We start from the raw sequence: 22330 nt of genomic DNA, 5'->3' as shown, positions 1-22330 counted from the left end.
GAACTCAAGCCCCGCATTGGGCTCTTAAAAGAGAAGGACTTGAGAACCCTTTCCTGGTGAACTTACAAGACAGTGAACAGCTGACACTGCTCTCTCGGCACCGTTAGGAAGCAGGGACGTGGCACCCAAACTTGTTTTATCATCCAGGTGGAAGTAAAACACTGGCCAGACCAGGATTCGGACCCATAGGGAACTCACCACGAGCCAACCCCTTCAACCCCGCCCCAACATCTAAACCCAATCCTACCAAGACCCGGAAAGCAACAACAATGTAAACAACATCCATGGTCACTTTATTTTCAAACAGAGGGGCATATACCCAAAGGAAAGGAGGACGAAGAGCCATCGTGGGGGCCTGCTGAAGTGATCTGTTTAGCCTCGTGACCCGACGGCTATGGGGATAGAGCTGCCCCTCAATGGTACACATACTAGAAAGGTCATTCCCCATAGGAAATGGAGAAAAGGAGGCAAAAAGTCAATGAATCCCTGGAATAGTGCCTCAGAATCACTCCAGGGATGGGGTATGACTGACCGTCAGTCCACAAATGGGAGTGTGAGGGGGATCTGGGGACAGTGGATAGTGTTGGCAGGAAATTATCCTGGATGATGTGCACCGGTCAGAATGGAGGGAGCAGACAAAGCCCTCGGAACAGACAGAGGCAAAGAGCACATTGATTAGAACATTATCTCATAACAGAGGTGGCGCCATTTCCCACCATTACTGTAAAATAACTGTAACTAATCAAAACACAGAGGCCTCTTTAATGGAGTTAATAAAACTACGGCAGAATGGGAATGGGGTAGAGGTACGACTCCCCAAGGAGAACCCGGGAACGAGGGAGCCATGCTGGCAGGGCCCTGTGGTTCCTCTCCAGGTTCTTAAAAAGGAGCCTCAGCCCAGAAAACAGCAAATATCTGTGACCACTTTGTGGGGCCAAAACAGAGGGTGCCGGGCAGAGCCCCGGTGAAGCGTCCCCAGCGGCTCCCCAAGGGCCGTCCATACTCTCTCCCCTCCAGGACGGGCTGAACGGAGGTGGACATCCGGTTTTTGTTTCTGGGCACTCTGGCACGTGTCATTACATCTCACAATTTGCATGGGAAGGGGGAGAGGGTGGAGAACGTGGACACCCCGCGTCCCGCTGCAGGACCTGGGGAGCCTAAGGGCGTCCGGCTGAGACAACAGAAGCGGCGAGGCAGCAAGCTGCCTGCCGCCCGGGGTGGGATCACGGCCGCCAGCCCCGGTGGCCTGAGTTCACCTCCTCAAGGGGAAGTCTCCATGGAATGACTATGGTCGCCAACGTGGCCAGAAAACCCGTCGATCCCGCTCATGGGGCAGATGATGAGTGGGGCCGCACTCTTCCCCCCCGAGTAGCTCAGGCTGAAGTAGGGCCGCACGGGCCCGCAGAAGGTAGCATGGGAGAAAGTGAAAGTGTGACACCGCTCAGTCACGTTGTAGAAGGACACCTCGCCAGCGTCATAGTCCAAGAAAACCCCCACCCGCTGGAGAGGGGTCCGTAGGGGGAGGGCAGTCATTGGGGAGGTGAGAGCCCAGTACTCTTTCCCGTACCACAAGGACACGGCCCAGAATCCATTCTGGGGGGCCGAGGTCACGCCACCTTTTCTGCACACCGAGTCTTCACAGACGCCGATGGTCCACTTGGCTTTGTCTCCCACCTCCACCTCCCAGTAGTGCCTCCCAGCGATGAAGCACGGAGAGCCCAAGACACAGGGGAACAGATTGAAGCGCTCGGGGTTGTCAGGTAGGTCCTGTTGCAGGTAGCTGTAACGCACTTGCCGGAGGTTATCGGAGAGGATGAGGCTGGGGTAGGCCGTGTCCGGGTCCAGAGTCACGTCCACTGCATAGACAGAGGGGAGGCGAGGGGCAGGTGAGCCAAGGGCCCGCCGAGCGCCTGGAGGGCTCCTGGCCTCTCCCCCACCTCCCCAAGGGGAGAAGACGAGCGCCCCCTGTAGGCTGCCTTCACCTCAAATTCATCCTGGACTCAACCTCCCCAAAATGACTCTGGATTAGCTCATCACCTTTCCAAGCCCAGATATGTCCAAAGCGCCGACGTTTTACCTCCATTCCCTTTCTTCTACATCTTAAGCCACGTTACCCATTATCGGCTGAATCTCCCAGACAGCTTTTGGGATCCGAGGTATGTGAATAAGGGACTGCAATCCTGTTACCAATTTGCCCGCCTTTCAAATCACTCTTTTGTATCCTTACTCAACCGTGCAAAAAACCCCAGTCATCTCTTTTTAACGTCCAGTGCAAGACCCACATCTTCATCAAAAAGTTGTTGTTAGCCAGCCGTGCCATCACCATCTCCCTCCCTTAGGCCCGCCACATGGTGGGCGATGATTTATCACCCACGCCACATCCCTGGGTGCACCTTGCCAACGTGTGGGGACTTCCCGCTTTGAACTGCCAGGGGCTCTCACACGCCTGTCAAATCCTGCTCGGGAGGAAAACCCCAAACCACAGCCCAGGCAGACTGAAGGACTCCCATGAAAGCTTCATGATGGGCAACCGGGGAGGTGACCTGGGCCCACACTGGGTTCGTGGTTCAACAATCTGTGCACAGTCATCTGTCTGCCATGCCGTGGGTGTGCCTTGAACCTCCCAGCAGACACTAAACTCCAGGGCAGAACAGTGTCTCCTGCTCCTTTGTTCCCTCTACGGCACCCTGCTCAGTGTCAGACAGGGCAGGACACACGCGAGGCATGCGCTTAGCACCTGCTGAAACAGTGGAATACGGATCACAGTGGCCAACACCAACGAACGTAGACCTGCTGTGCTCAGAGCACCTGTCTTCCTGAGGGGGGGGGTGCACATGACTGCAGACAGCACACACCCATGATGTAGTGCCTCTGGGTCCTTGGGACCCAGTCCCCTGACCCTTGGGTGACAGTGATGGTCATGGGGAGGGGGCTTCGTTCAGTTCCCGCCCAGAGATGGGAGGACCCGACATTCCTGGACCCCCAGCTGAGAACAAAAGCCGAGCTCACTAAGTGGAAGCCCACGGCGGTCCTGAGGCTGGGCCGCAGAGCCACAGGGCATGGTGGGAAGGGGGAGAGGCTTCTCCTCAAGCTCCTGGCCTCCACTTCCTCCACTGGCTTCAGCTTTGGGGCATTTTAGGAAGCAAACACGTTGCAAACACATAGAGACAATGGTTTTTATCTGGTTGTGTTTATCACTTTTACACACATAACCCGAAGAGCCCAAATTTAGGCAATTTCTCAAATCATTCACGACAGTAGTTTGGGCTTTAGGGTTTTTACTCCTGTTTCCATACAGTTTTGTCTCCATCACCTACCTGAGTATAACTGAGCCTCTCTCAATTCTGAAAGAACAAGAGAGAAGAAGTTATGGACGTCATGTGAGTATTTCCAAGAAATGCCTCACAGAAGGGGCTCTGGTCACCGTCACCATGAAGCCGTGGCCTCATTACACAGCCCAGAATCCCTGCTGCCATCATGCACAGAGTTCTCTACAGGGCACGTGACTCCATTGTTCAAGCAAGAATCCGAGGGGAAGGGGGGCTGGGAACTGTGGGTGGGAAGGATAACCATGTGCCTGAGGCTGGTAGCAAATGGGGCCAAACTGAGCCAAGATCAAGGACCCCACCCCAAAGTGGGCCAGCTGGCTCTGGAGGGGGAAACTCGGTTCCATGTTCACACAGTACAGAATTCTTGGCTTCCACAAGCCGCCTCTGCTCTAGGGGCTGCGTGACAGCCGCTACCGTGCTGGGAAAACAGGACCACTCACTTGAAAGGCACTTCCCAGTGGACAAAGCATGTTCACAAATGAGCTCTCACGAGCCTTTTAAGTGGCAGGAGAGCCACAGCAAGGAAGGTCAGGTCTGCACTGACCACTGAACTGACCACTTCTGGGATCATCCAGTCTCTGGTAGTTTCTCCCTATCTGTCTGCTTGTGGAAGACATTGTGTGTCCCCTACCTAAGTGTTGCTAAGATGCCAAGAGTGTGTATCTGAAAAGATAAAATGCAAACAAGGTCTTAGCATACATCATACAGGAAACCACCAGAGATTATGGGGATTTGTAAGCTGTAATAAACAAGAAAAGGGTTCACTTCCATATAAGGGTTTCGGATCCCACAAGACCACCTAGGAACTTTAGCATTTAGGATAAACTCAACTCCTAACTGAATGTGGCTCGTGACCAGAAAATTTTACATTTAAAGGGGCTTCTCTTAAATACCTAAAACACTTTATCTAATAAACAAAAATACAGGATTTATCATGTGTCAGGCCCCATTCTAAAGGCTTTAGAAATGGTAACTAACTTAGTTCTACAGCCTTGTGAGGTGAGAACTACTTTCCTCACGTTACAGACAAGGAAACTACAGTGTGGAATCCTTCCTAAGCGCCAGAGCTGGGCCCTGAGTGGCCTGACTCCCGAAACCCTGTTCCCGCCATTGCCCTGCAGGTGCCGCGTGACCCCCCCCCCCCCCCCCCCCCCCCCCCCCGTCCTGGTCAGCACCAGTGCCTACGGGCAGAAATTATAATGTTAAATACCGGCTCACATCAAGTGCAACTGGCATAGTTTCTGTTCATTCTTTTTCTCAAATTAAAAAAAAAAAAAAAATTATTAAATGGGACACCTGGGTGGCTCAGTCGGTTAAGCATCCGACTTGGGCTCAGGTCATGATCTCTGGTCTGTGAGTTCAAGCCCCGTGTGGGGCTCTGTGCTGACAGGTCAGAAACTGGAGCCTGCTTCGGATTCTGTGTCTCCCTCTCTCTCTGCCCACCCCTGCTCGTGCTCTGTCTCTCATTCTCTCAAAAATAAACAAACATTAGAACAAAATTTTTTTTAAGTAGATGTTCATCTTCCCAGGAAACTTCAACATCAAAAGCCCAGTAAATGTACATATTTACCTTGGATTTTCTCCATATCCGACTGCATTTTTTCTAAGGGGAGAAAAGGAGACATTCAGTTTGCATCCCACAGCTGGCTGGAATATCGATCTTCCCCTCAGGCAATATGCAGATGTTCAGAGCATGAATCCGTTTCCCCCAGTGGATCTCTCTGCTTGCATTACCTGTGAACTGCTTCAGACTCTCTGTCAAGAACAGACATTTTTGTGCAAAAATGTGGATTTTCTCTTGCAGATCTGGAGGTGTGATCCAAGGTTCAGGGATCCGGATTCTTTCAGCTCTAAGTTAAAAAAACAAAACAAAACAATGAGTAAGTACGTCCCCCAACCCCACAACTTCAGGATCCCAGACAAAGCCTGGGTTACATTGGCAAACAGTCTTTAAAAGCAGCCACCACAACTCTTTCCCTGCTCCCCTCCTAGACCGTGATCCTCTCGACAAGAGCAGAAGAAACATCTTGCTCATTCCAAACCCCCCACAGCACGTAGCTCAGGGATTTTCAAATGGCCTGTCCTCAGGAAGGTTCACCTGAACTGAACGTAAGGCTGACTTGCCAGAAAGCACCAGAGTCCATCCAAGACCTGAGCTTCACGGTGGACAATGACCCCGTGCCCTCAGGTTCCCAAACACGGGGAGAACATCTTCAGAGAGGTGCCCACTCTGCTCCCTGCTTGGGGGTTGGGGGGGGGTCTGTGGTGAAAACCGATTGCCAACTGCCTCCCGGATACCTCTTCTCCCATCTTCCGAGCTTTCCTGGGCTCCTGGCTGCCCGGTCTAGATGTGACCTTGTGGCTGAGTTCTGACCAACGAGACGGAAGAAGGGTCTTGTGCCCATTGAGAAGCCTGCTTTAAGAGGAGTGTGGCTGGCTAGCGCTCCAGCAACCACCTTAGACTGTAAGATCCAGGACCACAACTCGGGCACCGCAGAAGAGCGAAGGCAAGGAAACCAGCAGACGAGCCCCGGGCCACCTACCTGCGCGTCTCTTACACGGCGACACACGTTGTATCATGTTTAAGCCCTAAGCCAATGAGATACTGGGTTCCCTACTTCCCATGGCCAAGCCCAAACACGAACGTCACGAGGTGCTGGGCTCTGAAGGACCTGCTCTCCCTAGGTTGGGCCAGGATGGACTGTGGCACCAAACAGCACAAGCAACAAGGGCCGTAATCACCGGGGCCATGTGGCTGGGACTGGACGCGTTCTAATCCGTCGCCTCAAAACCCGCAATTTTACCAACATAATTCTATCCACGTGGCCTCCCAGCCAAGTCACTCCACGGACGCACGAGGCCCTGCCCCAGCTCTTGGGGTGCTCCCTCAGGGCCCCTCGAGTGCTCCCTCACAGCTCCTGAGTGCTCCCTCATGCAGCTCCGAAGTGCTCCCTTAGGGTCCCTGGGGAGTGCTCCCTCACGGCCCAGCTGCAGCCCCCCAGAGGTTTTCACCGTTCAGCATGTCAAGCAGCTTCAGCGTCCGGCTCCTTCAAAGTCAGTCTCTGCCCCTGCACCAAACAGCGTGTCCCCGAGGCCCAGCCCACTGGCCCTCACTGTCTGCCCTGCAAACACCTGCCCACACGGGGGTGCCCCTGCTTGTTCCTGGCCCGGCATCCAGGGAGCTCTCCCTCACTCCCCACTGCGGACACAGCCCAGGAGTAATGAGGACAAGGCCGGGATCCCCGGAACGGGGCAGTAATTATGTAACCCTGAGCCACTCTCTTCTCCCCATTATGGAACCAGGAGGGGTGGCGGGGACAGGACTCTGCAACCCGTAAGGAGTGACTGGGTCCCTGGGAGCCTTCACTAGGTCCCCAGACGTGTCCTCACAAACCACAAGCACAATTCCATCCTTCACCCTCACAATTTGTCAGTAATTCCTGAGTTTTACTGAGAAGATCCATGGTCCATGTGGCTCTCTGCACACAGTGACTCAGTCCAGAGACGGGCAGGACATGTCACTTGGGGAAGATATCCTTCCGAGGCTCTGGGCTCCTTTCGGGACTTAGGAGTGTGAGGGACACGCCATCCTGCACTCGATTGGACACTGGGGGGAGAGAACACTGTACCTGCTCAACGTGTCCCCGATGTCCTACGAGAGAAAGGAGAAGGGTAACTGTGAGAAGTTGTAACTTCGCTTTTCTTTCAGGGATGTCTGTTGAAAACCCAACCATGGGCTGGCCCTTCTGTGAGAAGCCAGGGAGACGTGGACACAACCCAGTCAAGAGGCTAAAAATCGGGCCAAGGAAACCAGGAGGCACACGATTTGCTGTCCCAGCATTTCCTGTGTCCGGCTCCCGCCCCACCGGCCAAGGACATCTTGATCAAATTTCCCAAGTCAAGTACCCCCCCCATGCACCCCAACTGTTCACTTGTCCAACTTGCTTCGACTTTTTATCGTGACATAATTTCAAATACACAGAAAAACTGCTAGTACATAGCTCGTGTACACTTGTCACCAAATCACTATGAACACATTTATGTTCAGAACCATTTGAGATCACTCTTTACATTATATCCTTTACCCCTTCATACTTCTGTGTGTACTTCCTAAGGACAAGCATATTTTCTTACACAATCGCAGTAATCAAGCCCAAGAAAATGAACATGGATGCAACAATTATCTAACCCACAGTCCATATTCTTCTTTAACCAATCATCTTTTTTTTTTTTTAAATCTTTATTATTTATTTTTGAGAGAGAGAGAGAGAATGAGCCGGGGAGGGGCAGAGAGAGAGGGAGACACAGAATCTGAAGCAGGCTCCAGGCTCCATGCTGGTAGCACAGAGCCCAACGCGGGGCTTGAACCCACGAACCGTGAGATCATGACCTGAGCCTAAGGCAGACGCTTAACCAACTGAGCCACCCAGGCACCCCCTAATCATCTTTTTTTTTTTTAAGTTTATTGATTTATTTTGAGAGAGAAAGTGCAAGTGGGGAGGGGCAGAGAGAGAGAGGGAGGCACAGAATCCGAAGCAGCTCCAGGCTCCAAGCTGTCAGCACAGAGCCCGACGCAGGGCTCGAACCCAGGAACCAGGAGATCATGACCTGAGCCGAAGTCAGACACTCAACTGAGCCACCCAGGCGCCCCAACTGTTCATCTTAACAAAGTTCCTCACAGCTAGTCCCCTCCCCCTAGTAACCCAGGACCATTCGCCGCATTCAGCTATCCTGACACTACCTTCCATCTGGAGTGGCTCCCCAGCATTGCTTTCACGACACTGACCCTGGTTGTTACGCCAGAATGTCGCCCGTCCTTTGTAGTCTTTCAGACACTCCCCTCATGATTAAATCCAGGCTGTATCCCCTTGAGGAGTGTATGGTGCATCCTCCTAAAGACACATGATACTCCCTGGCCCCTTACTGGCGATATTTTGATCACTGGCTAGGTACTGTGTTTCCTCTTGTAACTAGCAAGCAACATGAAAGTGATACTTTGAAATTGTGTTACTATTCCCATCTTTCTCAAACTTCCTCCCTTAGATTTAACATCCACTGATAAGACTGTCTGAATTAACTTCTGTGATGGTTGTTAACTGGTCCTTTTCTAGCTTCAAAGTTCATTTTATTTTTTACATGTTTGTTTATTTTTGAGAGAAAGAGTGCGAGTGGGGGAGGGGTAGAGAGAGAGAGAGAAACAGAGGATCTGAAGTGGGCTCTGTGCTGACAGCAGCGAGCGGGACGCGGGGCCCAAACTCACAAACCTGAGATCATGCCCTGAGATGAAGTCGGACACTCAGCCAACTGAGCCACCCAGGCGCACCCAAATTCCTCCCATGTCACTTAATCGACATTCTCCTGGAAACAGTAGTTTCCTCCTATTTATTATTAGTATGGACTCATATATTCTTACTTTAATAGGCTATATTCCATCACTGTTCTTATTTATTTCGGTGCTAAAAACTCAGACTTGGCCAGAGTCTCTGTCACTTTTTACCCTATCCCTTTCCATCCATTTCCCCCACCTGGTTTATCCTTCCATGGTTTCCTCTGCAAAAATAAGCAGATACATGATTTTCAATTATCTTTTTTCTGCCACAGAAAGTAGCATATGCTGCATTTTGCGCTTTTTCACTGAACACCTTCCTGGACACACTGCATCAGTGCATGGGTCTCATGGGTATCTTCCTTCCTCTTCCGTACAGCTGCCTACTATCCCATCGCGTGTACACATGCAGAATGGATTCAACCAGTCTCAGTCTGGAAGGTGGGTTTTTCCCAGTACTTTGCTATTACAATGTTACATCATGTAACTTTGTGTGTAGGCATTTTTGTACCTATTTTCATACTTAGGTAAATTCCTGCAAGGACCCTTGGTACAGGTCTAATTGCACACATACTTTGTTAAATACTGCCAAACACTTGGTCTCCCCACCAGCATAGGAGTTCTCTCTCCCACATCTTTGCTAACAGCATATCGAATTAGGAAAATTTTGCTACTCTGGGAGCACCTGGCTGTCTCTGTCGGTTAAGCACCCGATTCTTGGTTTCCGTTCAGGTCATGTTCTCACAGTTTGGGAGTTCGAGCCCTGCATCAGGCTCTGCGCTGATAGCTGAGAGCCTGGAGACTGTCGGATTCTGTGTCTCCTTCTCTCTCTCTGCCCCTCCCCCGCTTGTGCTGTCTCTATCAAAAATAAATGAACATTAAAATAAAACATTTTAGGGGCGCCTGGGTGGCTCAGTCGGTGGGGCGTCCAACTTCAGCTCAGGTCATGACCTCGCGGTTTGTGAGTTCGAGCCCCGCGTCGGGCTCTGTGCTGACGGCTTGGAGCCTGGAGCCTGCTTCAGATTCTGTGTCTCCCTCTCTGGCCCTCCTCTACTCACACTCTGTCTCTCTCTCTCTCTCTCTCTCTCTCTCTCTCAAAAGTAAACATAAAAAAAGTTAATAAAATAAATAAAACATTTTAAAAATTGTGAGAAAACAAACAAAAGCCTCCAATACAATGTTAAGTAGAGGCAGGCAACAGCGGGCATCTTGTCCTGTCCCTGACCTCACGGGGAATGCTTCTAGCAGTTCCCTGTGAAGTAAGATTCAGCCCACTTTTCCCATGCCGTCCACCGCAGCCACTCTGGTTGTGATCAAGACCCTCTCCCTCCTCCACGTCCACGGCCCTTTTCTTCAACAGATCCATCCTTTCAAAAATGTCCTCGCAAGTATCATCCGCCTTAAGAAGTAATGATAATTTTTGGGGCGCCTGGGTGGCACAGTCGGTTAAGCGTCCGACTTCAGCCAGGTCACGATCTCGCGGTCCGGGAGTTCGAGCCCCGCGTCAGGCTCTGGGCTGATGGCTCAGAGCCTGGAGCCTGTTTCCGATTCTGTGTCTCCCTCTCTCTCTGCCCCTCCCCCGTTCATGCTCTGTCTCTCTCTGTCCCAAAAATAAAATAAAACGTTGAAAAAAAAAAAAAAATTAAAACGCCGAGCGCTCGCTTTGGCAGCACATCCCCCTCAGACCGGAACGTGGCCCCTGATCACATGATGCAACCAGGCGGGAAGCGAGTCAGGCGCCGCCGTTCAGAGCGCCATTCACAATCGCCAAACGTCCGCCAACTCATGAGCGGAATACCACACGAGGAAACATGACACGCTGCGCGTCCACACAGTGGGACGTTACCCAGCCGCGAAAGCAAATGCAGCACTGGCACAGCTGAACCGAGAATAAGGTTTGCAAGTGAAAGGAGTCAGACAAAAGGCCTCCAGGTGCCGGACTCTAACAGGCAAACCCGTGAGACACGGTCGCCAGTGGGTAGAACCGAGTGACTGACTGTTCAACGGATGGATACAAGGTTTCCTTCTGAGATGATGAAAGCCTTCCCGAACTACAGAGTTGTGATGATCGAACAATACTGTGAGTTTACTAAATACTGCTGAATGCACACTTTTTTTTTTTTGAGAGTGAGTGCAAGCAGTGGAGGAGGAGGAGGAGAGAGGGAGAGAGAGAGAGAGAGAGAGAGAGAGAGAGAGAGAGAGAGAGAGAATCCCAAGCAGGCTCCACACTCAGCCCGATACAGGGCTTGATCCTATGACCCTGAGATCATGATCTGAGCTGAAACCAAGAGTCAGATCCTTGACCAACTGAGCCACCCAGGTGCCCCCATGAGTCCTACACTCGGAAGTGGTTGAAATGGGGGCACCTGGGTGACTCTGTTAAGCTCAGATCATGATCTCACGGTCCGTGGGTTCGAGCCCTGCGTCGGGCTCTGTGCTGACAGCTCAGAGCCTGGACCCTGCTTCAGATTCTGTGTTTCTCTCTCTCTGCCTGTCCTCCACTCAAACTCTGTCGCTCTCTCAAAAATAAATACACATTAAAAATAAAAAAAACTAAAAAAAAGAAATGGTTGAAATGATGAACTTATGTAAATTTTCTCCCAATAAAACGAAAAAAACCTCTCCACTCCACCTAATAAAGCCCTAATCCTGGATACACGCAAATTCCAGCTTCCCCTGGGCCTGTATCCCAGCAGTCGTGGTCTCAGAGAATGTCACACGACAGGGCAGACTGGCCCCAGTATAAACTGACGTTCCCTGACCGAGTAACCCTCCCACGTCTCACAAAGCACCTGGTCTTCCCAGACTCTGAAACAATTATTTAAAACCTTCCCCCCATTCTCCAAAGCCCACATTTTCCCAAACTCCTGCTCGGTAACAATAGAGGAGCCTGCTTTCCAAAGTCAAGAGAACAAGAGACACCAGGGTCGCCTGCCCAGCCTCACCCTGCCTGCATCCTCCCCTCACCCTCCTGTCCCCCCAAAGATCTTCCTGAACTAACTCCTATGCACACGTCGGTCCTCCTTCCCTTCTGCCCTCCCTCTCAGGCAGACAGCAGTGATTTACAGCCTCAATGATGTTCCCGACCCGCATCCTTACAGCAGACTCTGCTTGTTTACCTCGTTTCTTTAAGCATCCCCTCCCCGCAAAGCCCCACAACCCCACCCCACCTCCGAGTACTTTCTTGCCTCTCCTCATGGTCTTACTCCTCGACATACTCACCCTGCCAGTGACCACTGTCCCCAACGTGGGTCCTGCCCCACACTGTCCAGTGTTCCTACAGAAGAGCATCTGTGGTGCCCACGGCTTTAAACCAAGTGGATGTCAGCCCTCGACTGCGTGGGACCCTGCTGTCCCCCTCCCTCCTCCTGGTCACGTTCTGCCACACACGCTGGCCACGTGTTCCCTCTGCAAAGTCCTCCTTTGCTCCCTGGCAATGAAATACCGGTGCTCATTAAGGTTCAAGGCTAGGCCTTCTTATCCTAAAGCAGGAGTCAGACACTAGCTCTCAAAGGCCACACAGCACGTTGTTCTGCTTTTGCGAGCCGTGTGGGTCTCACAGGTGCACCCTCTGCTCTGACAGTGGAAAAGCAACGATGCATTGTGTGGCTTCGTGCCAACAGCACGCACACGACGGAGTTAGAATTTTATAGAATTTCACGTTCCACAAAATAAAATTCTGATGGTTTCCAATCCCTTACAAGTGTGAAAACCACGCTGGGCCCGCAGGCCACAGAAAAACAGGAGGGGAGCACTTTGCGGACCCTTGACCGGGGCCATCATCTCCCTTTTAACGGCGTTTATCAACATCTCTTCCATCGCTGTTCACTCCTTTGCTGTCCGACCTCCACACGAGATGAATTTCAGGAGAGCCCCTGCACCATTCACCCCGTGCCTGGACCAGTGCCTGACCCAGAGCAGACGATCCACACGCACGGAGCGAACACCAGCTCTGTGCTGGTCTGGCTGGGTTGGGGGGCCACCCAGCCGTATCACAGGCCCTACCCCAGGCTTGACTCCCAGGGCGGCTTGGGCCAATGACCCCGGCTCCAGTGCTGACCGTTTGCTGGCTGTGCTCACACGTGTGTGCGTGTTAAGATGACAAGATACTGCACGGAGGTGGTCTTTACGTGGCATGTGGGCCCAACCCTCCTTACACCAGGAGATCGGGTCACTGAGGCCCAGAGAAGCCAAGAACCTTGCCTGTGATCACAGCACTTGCCCACGCAGGACCCTTACCCACTGAGCTCCCCGCGGGCCGTGTGGACAGGTGCGCTGACGCTTACCTGCAGTAGCTCCCTGGTGGGCTGCTGCTGCTTCTCCTCCAGCTGGGCAATCAGGCCACTCAAGTGGGAGATGTTGCAGGAGAACTGGGTGATGGCGCCATTGATGCTGTTGTAGATGGCCAGGTCCAGCTCCTCCAGACGGGCCAGGAGGCGGTATTCATGCTCCTTCAAGGAGTGATAGAGCTGCTCAAACTCCCAGACAATCTTCTCCCTCTCCATCTGGGTCAGGCTCTGCGCAGGGGACAGGCAGGGGCACTGAGGAGAGGGAAGGCTCTCTTCTAGCGCCCTTTGTGTTTGTCCTGGACTGTCAGCCCCCCCCCCCCCTCATCATCCCATCCGTGTTCTCGAGGAGCACACGCAGTGACCGAGAAGCCACAGAAGGTAAGAGAGGAGAACATACCTGCCTGGCAGGGGGCTGGGAGGCATGAAAGACTGCCAGGAAGTGACGGGTCAGGTACGGGGGACGGACTGGAACACTTATTCCTTGCATCATGACCCTGGCCACGTCACTGAGGCCCTTCCCATGTCACCCGTGCCTTCTTTCTGTCCTTCAGGGGTGTTCATCAACTACCCCCTCCCTGGCTCTGGGTGTGTTCCCTCCTGGTGCAGACCTGTTTGCCAAAGCCAGTCCGCCCTCCCTTCTCTACCCCACCTCCCAATGACAGGCCTCCCTTAAAGCTCTGTGCTCAACTCCCTTTGTTTACTCCTGTGGAATAGAGTTTTATTGGGACACAACCACACCCATCTTTCACATATTGTACTTAGCTGTCGTCAAGTTACAAGAGTTGAGCAGTTGTGACAGAGATGATGCGGCCCACAGAGCCAAAAATACTTAGTATCTGGACCTTTACAGAAGCTTTCTAAGCCAGACTCCTGAGGGTATCCCTTCGTGAAGCATCCGACTAACCGCCCTTCCTAAGCACTCACTGTGGGACAGTGATGCTCACACACTTGTTTTAAATCCTTCCCACAAGCTCACACCTCTCCTTAGCTACACTGAGTTTTTTTAAAGATATAGAGGATACAATGTAATCTTAGAAATGGGAAATTAAAGCTGAAAGAGACCTTAAAGAGCAACTGACTCAGTGCTTCTCAAAGGGGTTGTCACTGGCACTCTGGTGGGGGGACAAGTTTGCCTGGCATGACCCTGTTGTCCCGTTGCAGGACATTCAGGATCTCTGCCCTCCCCTCCCCAGTCACTCAGTTCCTCAAGTGACAACCAAACTACACAGCACTGGAGGGAAGGAGAGAGCAGTACCAGCCTTGCTGAAAAACCACGAGGCCAGCCTGCCCATTTCACAGAGGAGCAGACCGGTCCAGGGAGGGCGTATCACTCTCTCCATCTACCCAACTGGCTAGTGTCAGGGCCAAGAAGCATGTGCAAGAGTCCTGGTTCTCAGAGATGGGTCTTCCTCCCCTCTGACAACCGTCCCCCAGGGGACACAATGGCTGTGCATGGTGACTTGAGTCCACTCAGGCTCACTAGGACACTCTCCATCCGTCAGAACTATTTTCAAGCAAGGGGAGCTGAGGTCTCAGAGGATCGTGTGGGCAGAGGAAACGGCGGTGTCTGAAGGCATCCTGAGAAGTTCCCTGTCCAGGACTGACAAAATTTCACAAGATGGTGCCAGACTCTACTAGTCTAAGACTTGCCTTTCAGATGTAAGCACCTCTAGGGAATTTCTTAAAAAAAATGTTTTTTAATTGTTTTATGTATTTTTGAAAGAGAGACACAGCGTGAGCAGGGACGGGCAAAGAGAGGGAGACACAATCTGAAGCAGGCTCCAGGCTCCAAGCTGTTGGCACGGAGCCCGACACAGGGCTCAAACCGACACACTGCGAGATCACGACCTGAGCCAAAGTCGGACGCTTAACCGACGGAGCCACCCAGGCACCCCAAGGGAATTTCTAATATTTTATTTACTATTTTAAAAAATTACTCAAGCACCTATATGGTGGATACAGAAGTATATATCATGAAAGTCTATGGGGGCACCTGGTTTGCTCCGTCGGTTAAGCAACTTCAGCTCAGGTCATGATCTCACCGTTTGTGAGTTCGAGCCCCGAGCCCACAATGGGCTCTGACAGCTTGGGGCCTGGAGCCTGCTTCTGATTCCGTGTCTCGCTCTCCCTGTGACCCTCCCCTGCTTGTGCTCTGTCTCAAAAATAAGTAAATATTAAAAAAAAAAAAAAGTCTGTACTTTTAGTTTGTTTTGGCTGTTAAAAAATACACACACACACACACACACACACACACACACACACACACACACACATCTCGATCACAAATTAGGACATCAGTCAGTTGCTGAGGCCACTTCATAAGCCACTGTCAGCAGAATGGCACCAAAGGAAGCTAACCATGGCCAAGAATTTCACGTGTATCAGTGTTGTCAAGGATCAACCCCATGTGCACAAAACTAACAGGTTACACTTTTGATAGGTCAGATCTCCAGGGGTCCCAACCTCAGCTTTTCCCAAACGTGGGAACCCCTCGGTTCTCCAGGTGAGTCCCCAGCTGCCATGTGGGGTTGTTTCACCTGCATCTAGAAGTTCTGGATGACTTGACTGGGTACGTTAAGGGAAGTACCAGCCTCACACGAGACAGAGTGAGCAGCAGTGGCGACATTCGCAGTGAATTCCAAGTTCCCTTACCAAGAGCTCAGCTCGGGCCTGCTCCCCCTGTGCCCGACGCCTCTTCTTTAAGTCTTTCACTCTTTTCAGATGGTCCAGCTGGTTCTGGATTTGCTCCTGGCAAAAGCAAAAAGTTGCACAGTTGGAAATTAGGCAGACCTCAGCACGGCCATTGTGCCTATTACCCACGCGAGACCACATTCCCTGGTTAGAGCCTGTCCTGGGACCGTACCGCCAATCCCAGGGCACAGGGGGTCACTCCTCTCTTTGGCAGTCAGTGTGTGTGTCTTAAACCTGCGGGGGGCCTGCCTATCCCAGGAAGGCATCCTTCAGCGAAAAGGTGAGTGGAGGCTTAGGGGTAAGCGGGGGCTCTTCAGAGGCGCACACTGAGAAAATGCCCTGACCACTACCTTCGGGGCCTCCTCGAAGGTTATCGCCAGCCTAAAATAATGTACCCGAAAGCACCGTAAAGGCTACGTGACTAATTATGCATGAATGTAGTCACTTTCACCTACACACACAGGCCATTGCTCGTGTGCCTTTCCCGCAGCCCTCAAACACACGGACAACAGCACATGCGTTCCCCACACATAGCCTGACAACTGTCACACTCAACACTCTGTTTCCATGTGGCTGTTTGGCTGTGCCAGCGTGCTGGCTCGACGCTTCACAAGGGCCACCCACTCGTGCTGTTTCGTTCAACCTTCATAGTAGCTGCTAACTCCGGAGCCTCGGGGCTCTTAACTGCCTCCAGCAGGAAAGGACCCCGCTGCCTTCCGTGAGCTTCCAGAACAGGCCGGAGCCCAGGCCAGGGCCGGGGAAACGCGCGCAGACGGAGGCACGCGCACCTGCGGGACGCGAGCACCTGCCGGTCACCGTGCGCGTGTGCTCCGCGCGAGCGATCCGTGTGCGGAGCGCGCGGTCTGACGCGCATCCTGCGCTCGGTCCAGGGAGGGGGGGCGGGTCTCCGCGGGGAAGTGCCCGTGGGTGGGGGGGACGGGGAGACCCCCGGCTTCCCCCGCACGCGGGCTCCGGGGCTCCGCGGAGGAAATGACGGCTGCGGCGCCCGCGTCCGGCTCAGCCATTTTCTAGGCGGGGAGGAGGGAGCCCCCCCGCCCCCGCCCCCCGCCCGCCTTTGTCCGCGCGCCGCGCGGCCCTCACCTTGAAGCCCTCCACCGCCTCCTCGAGCGGCAGCACGCTGTGGCCGCGGTGCTCGCGGGAGCGGTCGCACACCACGCAGATGGGCATCTGGTCCTCCTCGCAGTACAGCTTGAGCGGCTCGCGGTGCTTCTCGCACGCGCCCATCTCGCCGCCGGGCCCCGACGGCCGCTCGGTGCGCAGCTGCTTCACCAGCTGGGTCACGTTGGCCAGGTGCCGGTTGGGCCGCATGTGGCGCTGCGGGAAGGTCTCCCGGCACTGCGGGCACGACACGTCGGTCTCCGCCGCGCCCCAGCAGCGGGTGAGGCACGCGCAGCAGATGTTGTGGCCGCAGTCGAGCATCATGGGCTCGGCGAAGTACTGCAGGCACACGGGGCAGCTGGTCTCCTGCTGCAGGCACTCGGCCACGCTCCCGGAGGCCATGGCGCGGCCCCACTCCCGCTTCCGGGCGGCGCCTCCCGGGCCGGGACCCCGGGGCGCGCGCGCGCTGGGCCTCCCCCGCCTGCGCCGCGCCCTCCCTGCGCCGCGGCGCGCCCCCGGGGCCGAGCGGGCGTGGGGCCGGGGGGCCGGAAGGGGGGGGGGCGGGGGGGACAGCCGAGGGGCGCCGCGGGCCGGACTCGCGCGGCCGGCGCTCGGGGCGCGCAGGACGACGTGGCCGCGTCCGAGCGGATCCCGGCGCGAGCGGAAGGGGCGGCCCGGGGGCGGGGTTTGGGCCGGGATCCCGCGCGCCTTCACCGCCCCGGGTCCGTGCGCGCCTCGCCTCCCGCGGCCCCGGGCCTGGATCGCCCCCACACACCTCTCCGGGCCTGGACCTCCCTACCCATCCACCTCCCTCCTCATCCACCTCCCCGGGCCTGGAACTCCCTCCACCTTCCCGGGCCTGGAGCTCCCCCCACTTCCCCGAGCCTGGACACACCTACCCGGGCCTGGACCCCCCTCCACCTCCCGGGGCCTAGTCCCCCCAACCCCCAGGCCTGGACCCCGCCTCCACCTCCCCGGGCCTGGACACCCACCCCCGCATCTCCCCGAGCCTGGGACACACCTCCCCACGTTTGGACCCCACCACCACCACCTCCCCAGCCCTGGACCGCCCCTCCACCTCCCCGGGCCTGGACCTCCCCTCCCTGAGCCTGGATCCCCCCACCTTCACCCGGGCTTTGCTCAGGGTCCCTGCCCGGCCCCCGGCCTCAGCCTAGTTGTGGGGGGCGGGGTGGGGGGTGGGGTTGGCGAGGACAGTTGTGGCGTTTCCAGGAGACTGGAGCATGCGAGCAGCCCGAACCCTCGCAATTTTGTTTCCAGAAAAGAAGTCTTACCTGTGTGCTGGCAACATTTCTGTAACACAGAATCAGACCCATGCCCCTCGGCTCCTTCCCACTGTTCCCAAGCCAGCGGGTTTACCGCCAGAGCCTCAGCATCCTCTCCGGATAAATGGGAATGATCACGACAGCCCAACAAGGAGGGAGCCCACCCCGTTTAGTGTTTTAGCCATAAGGGTGTTTATCCATTACACCAAAAGTGCTCAACGGGCACAGAATCGGCTAGAAACCCGCAAGCCTGCCCCTTCCTGGTCACCACTGGACAAGTGCGCCCACCTTGGGATTTCCTGGTCTCCTTTGCTGTTTCCTCACTACTGTCCTCATCCTCTTGGTTTCATTCAATCCGGACAGTCTCGCCTTGCTTTCTCTCTCTACAGGCCTCTCTTTATTTTAATTTCCGTTGTTACACCTTGACCGAAGTTATTTCAACACTGTCAGATTGCAGACGTTTTAAGGTGAGTTAGTAGCCAGGTGACTGAGCATTTCCAGTAATTTCCCTTCTGACACTGCCAGGATGGGACTCCTCCTTAGAAAAGCCCCCAAATGCCCCTTTCATTCTGTCACTTCTCACCCAAATCTCCAAAGCTACCCTTTTTTTTTTGCCGCCCAGACATTGTCCACACCGTTGAGCACCAGGTTCCAGGGAGCGCTCTGGCCTCCACCGCAGACTAACACCTTCATTGTCCTCTCAGGAAGCCACAACCCCAACCCAGCTTCTTAGGGCTTAGGCGGTGCCCACCACAGCCCTCTGCAGGCCTGCTCACCGATCCTACCCCTCGTCAGAGTGTAACCTAAGCAAACAGCACACTGACGGCTCTCTTCCCCTGTGAGTCTCCCACGTTCACGCGGAACCTCAGATTCTGAGCACTTGGCTGTTTTCTAGGTGGAGACTTCAGCTCCCTTGCCTGGAACCCTCACCTCTCTATCAAAGTTCTAAAGCAGGGCATACTTTTTTCTTTCTTTCTTTTTTCATCCCCCCCCCCCCCCCCGTCCAATGTTTCCCCATTTTACCCCCTAAGCATACTTTTAAAGTAGGAAGTGACTTTAGCCCTCACACAGCCCAACATACTTCATAAATAGGAAACTGATACCAGACGCTAAGGTACTTCAAAGAGGAGAGTCCTCTCCAGACTGTCTATGCTCTCTATTTCGACTTGCTCTAATCAGACTGAAAATAATTTGTTATTTATTCCGTTGTAAAGTGACCAGTGTTCAAACACACATGCCTATTAGAGGCAAGAGGGAGACTTTTAAAAAAATTATTTTATTTGGAGAGAGAAAGAAAGAGAGAGTGTGAGTTGGGGGGGGGGTGCAGAGAGAGACAATCTTAAGCAGGCCCCATGCTCAGCACAGAGCCGGACATGGGGCTCCATCCCATGAACCACAAGACCATGACCTGAGCGGAAATCAAGAGTCAGATGCCTAATGGACTGAGCCACCCAGGCGCCCAGAGGCAAGAGGGGAACTTACTAGGCAGCCCAGACCAGGAACCAATAGGCAAAATGGGGACAGTGACTAACTGTAGGACAGATGTCCCTTCCAAGAGAGGAGATACTCTCCTACCTCACCAAAGATTGCCGTTGAAAATGCGGGCCCAGCATACTGCCAAAGTTTTAGCTCAAGAGAAGGCAGGAATCTAGAGTTTTATACGAAACTAATGACTTTTAAATGTTGAAAACTAAAGATTGTAAAAATATCTCTGCAGAAGAAACTGACCTCCTGGTCTCCAGTTTGGGGCTCTGGTACACATATTTATTTTAATAAATGCCTTTCTGTCTGAACAGAATAATATTTTACAGCCAGTCTCCACTCATACCTTCCAGTTTTATTCCAGATAGCAATATGCTCAATGAAAGACACTTCCTGGGCCCTTTGCTGCCAGTGCGAAAGTACCTCCTGAAGGCAGTGTTACCTTGTCCAACTGGTTATGGATATGTTGTTATCAGGTGAACCGGGAAGACTCCAGGCCCTGGGGCCTCAACCCAGCCCCGCCCAAAGATGTCACCAAAGGTTCTTGGTCTCATCAGGAGAAAGAATTCAAGGGCAGAGGCAACACAGTGGAGGAGCAACACAGCAGGAGAGTCTATTGAAGACAGAGTTGGGAGAGCCGGAGACAGGGATGGATGGAGAGAGCTGCCTGTAGGCGGAGAGCCAGAGGACACAGGGTGCAAGCCTGTTCGCTGCACGCCCTGGGGTTGGGTTTCTGCCTTCTATTGACAGTTGTTAACAAGGCTGTGGAGAATCCCTTGCTTGGGGTGGGGATTCTTGGAAGCAGGGTTTGGGGGCTCCCTTCCTTATTTGACCTGGAGCTTCCCGTCCTGGCGTGCCACCTGGGGCTTCTCGGGGAGTGCGGCAGACAGGCTTCTGACCCTCCCCACAGCTGGGCATGGCCTCCTCCGTGCTGGCCTCCAGGCTTCCCCTTAGAGCCTGACGAACTGCACTGTGACCCTAGGATTAACCTTTGTCCTTCCTTCTTCCAGCCTGGAATGTGCACGAGATGATAGGAGCTTGAGCGGCTGTCCTGGACCAGGAAGCAATCTGGAACACCAGAAGCCGACTAGGAGGGTGCAGTGGAAAGGCGACTAAGCCTGGGTCCTTACACACTGCAGAGTGTCTGCAGCAGGCTTCATGGTTCGGTAAAGCCACTGTCTTATTTAAGCCACTTACTTGGATTGTCTGCATATGCAACTAAAACCAACCCTAACTAATAATATACAGTTTTTATTAATAAACAATTTTATTTTTCTTTTTTTCTCTATTTTGAGGGAAAGAGGGACAGAGAGAGAGAGAGAGAGAGAGAGAGAGAGAGAGAGCATGCTCGCAAGCAGGAGCCAGCAGGGGAGGACCAGTCAGCACAGAGCCAGATGTGGGGGCTCAAACTCACGAACTGTGAGATCCTGACCTAAGCACGAAATCAAGAGTCAGATGCTTATTAGACTGAACCACCTGGGTGCCCCTAAGCTATTTTATTTTAAAATAAATTCCTACCTACTCTCTTTACTCAATCTAGCTGCTAAATATGAGCTCCTAATATTAGCTAAACCCAGAGGACACCTCAGTCTTTACCTTACAGGTTTTGAGGCATTTGACAGGGTTGACCCCTTCCCTTCTTGGATTGCTCTTTCTCTGGGCTCCAAACTGAGTAGGGCCTGGTGATGCCTAAGGTATTTCTGCTTCCTCCGCTCCTCTTATCTGCCTTCAGCATGTGACACCAAAGTTAGTCTGGAAAATAAAAATAAAGACCAGTCAGGAGAAACACAAGGCTAGGATAATTAAGGAAAAGATGGCCAGATCAATGGGACAGAATAGAAGCTGGCCTGTGGACCCAAATCAGAATAAGAGTTCAGTTTGGATAAAAGGGAAAGTTCAGACTGGTGTCCTACCTTCAACAAATGATCCTGTTTGGGGGAAAAATCTCATCTTCTTACACCAAAGTATATTTGAGATCAGTGAAAGATTTACATTTTAAAAAACAAATCAATAAAAGCTCTTTTTAAAAAAAAGATTTAAAAAAATGTTGTCTAGAGGAAGGTCTTTCTAAGTAGGACCACAAACCCAGAAGCCATCCATCAAATGGATACATTTGGTTACATAAAAGTAAAAATCGACTGACTTCTGTACAGGAAAGTACCTTTATTTATTTATTTTTTTTAACGTTTATTTATTTTTGAGACAGAGAGAGACAGAGCATGAACTTGGGGAGGGGCAGAGAGAGAGGGAGACACAGAATCGGAAGCAGGCTCCAGGCTCTGAGCCATCAGCCCAGAGCCCGACGAGGGGCTCCAACTCGCGGACCGCGAGATCGTGACCTGAGCTGAAGTTGAAGTCAGACGCTTAACCGACTGAGCCACCCAGGCGCCCCCAGGAAAGTACCTTTAAACAGCTGAGCAATCAGGGCCCCTGGGTGGCTTGGTCAGTTAAGTGTCTGACTCTTGATCTCAACTCAGGTCATGACCTTCCAGTCTGTGGGTTTGAGTCCCAAGGTCGTGCTCTGTGCTGACAGCGCAGAGCCTGCTTGGGATTCTGTCTCCCTTTCTGCCCCTCCCCCTCCTCTCAAGCAAATAGTCAAATAATGAAGGAAAATTAGGAAAAAGTACTTTTAGCAAATAACACAAAGGATGAATTTCCTTGAGAGAGAAAATACTTTCACAAATATAAGTAAGAAGAGACAAAAAGAAAACGCTGAGAAGACAGTGTAGGAAAAAGAACAACTGGTTAATAAACATGTGAAAAGTTCAGCTCACTCAAAGTTAATGAGATAAAATGTGATGCTTTGTATCT

At 53.0% G+C, this 22330-nt stretch overlaps 1 protein-coding gene and 1 long non-coding RNA gene across 2 annotated transcripts; one reads left to right on the top strand and one right to left on the bottom strand.

Annotated features, from left to right (window-relative positions):
- Positions 1–272: 272 nt before the first annotated feature.
- TRIM27 (tripartite motif containing 27) lies at positions 273–17290 on the bottom strand. Its single transcript, XM_086706012.1, has 8 exons — positions 16737–17290; positions 15597–15692; positions 12942–13172; positions 6959–6981; positions 5064–5179; positions 4900–4932; positions 3318–3344; positions 273–1856 (listed from the first exon to the last, which is right to left on the bottom strand). Exons 1-8 carry the CDS (start codon positions 17154–17156, stop codon positions 1261–1263), a joined length of 1542 nt encoding a protein of 513 aa, XP_086562138.1. The 5' UTR covers positions 17157–17290; the 3' UTR covers positions 273–1260.
- Positions 17291–17775: 485 nt separating this feature from the next.
- On the top strand, positions 17776–20793 carry LOC147580552 (uncharacterized). The gene is made up of 2 exons (XR_015250926.1): positions 17776–18504; positions 20530–20793. It is a non-coding gene; the product is annotated as an uncharacterized LOC147580552 (long non-coding RNA).
- The last annotated feature ends 1537 nt before the right edge of the window (positions 20794–22330 follow it).

Source organism: Puma concolor, chromosome B2 (genome assembly GCF_028749965.1).
Source record: "Puma concolor isolate L17-30 chromosome B2, mPumCon1.1.hap2, whole genome shotgun sequence".
NCBI lineage: Eukaryota > Metazoa > Chordata > Mammalia > Carnivora > Felidae > Puma > Puma concolor.
Note: the sequence above shows the minus strand (reverse complement) of the source record. Positions and strands in the feature narration are given on the sequence as shown.

Bases quoted from the DNA above. Each gene is read 5' to 3' on its own strand.
- TRIM27 (XM_086706012.1), bottom strand. From the start codon at position 17,156: ATGGCCTCCGGGAGCGTGGCCGAGTGCCTGCAGCAGGAGACCAGCTGC. The intron at 5,180-6,958 runs GTACAGTGTTCT...TTTTTAACTTAG, and splicing joins ATCGGGGACACGTTGAGCAG to AGCTGAAAGAATCCGGATCC. The intron at 1,857-3,317 runs GTAGGTGATGGA...CTGTCTATGCAG, and splicing joins AGAGGCTCAGTTATACTCAG to TGGACGTGACTCTGGACCCG.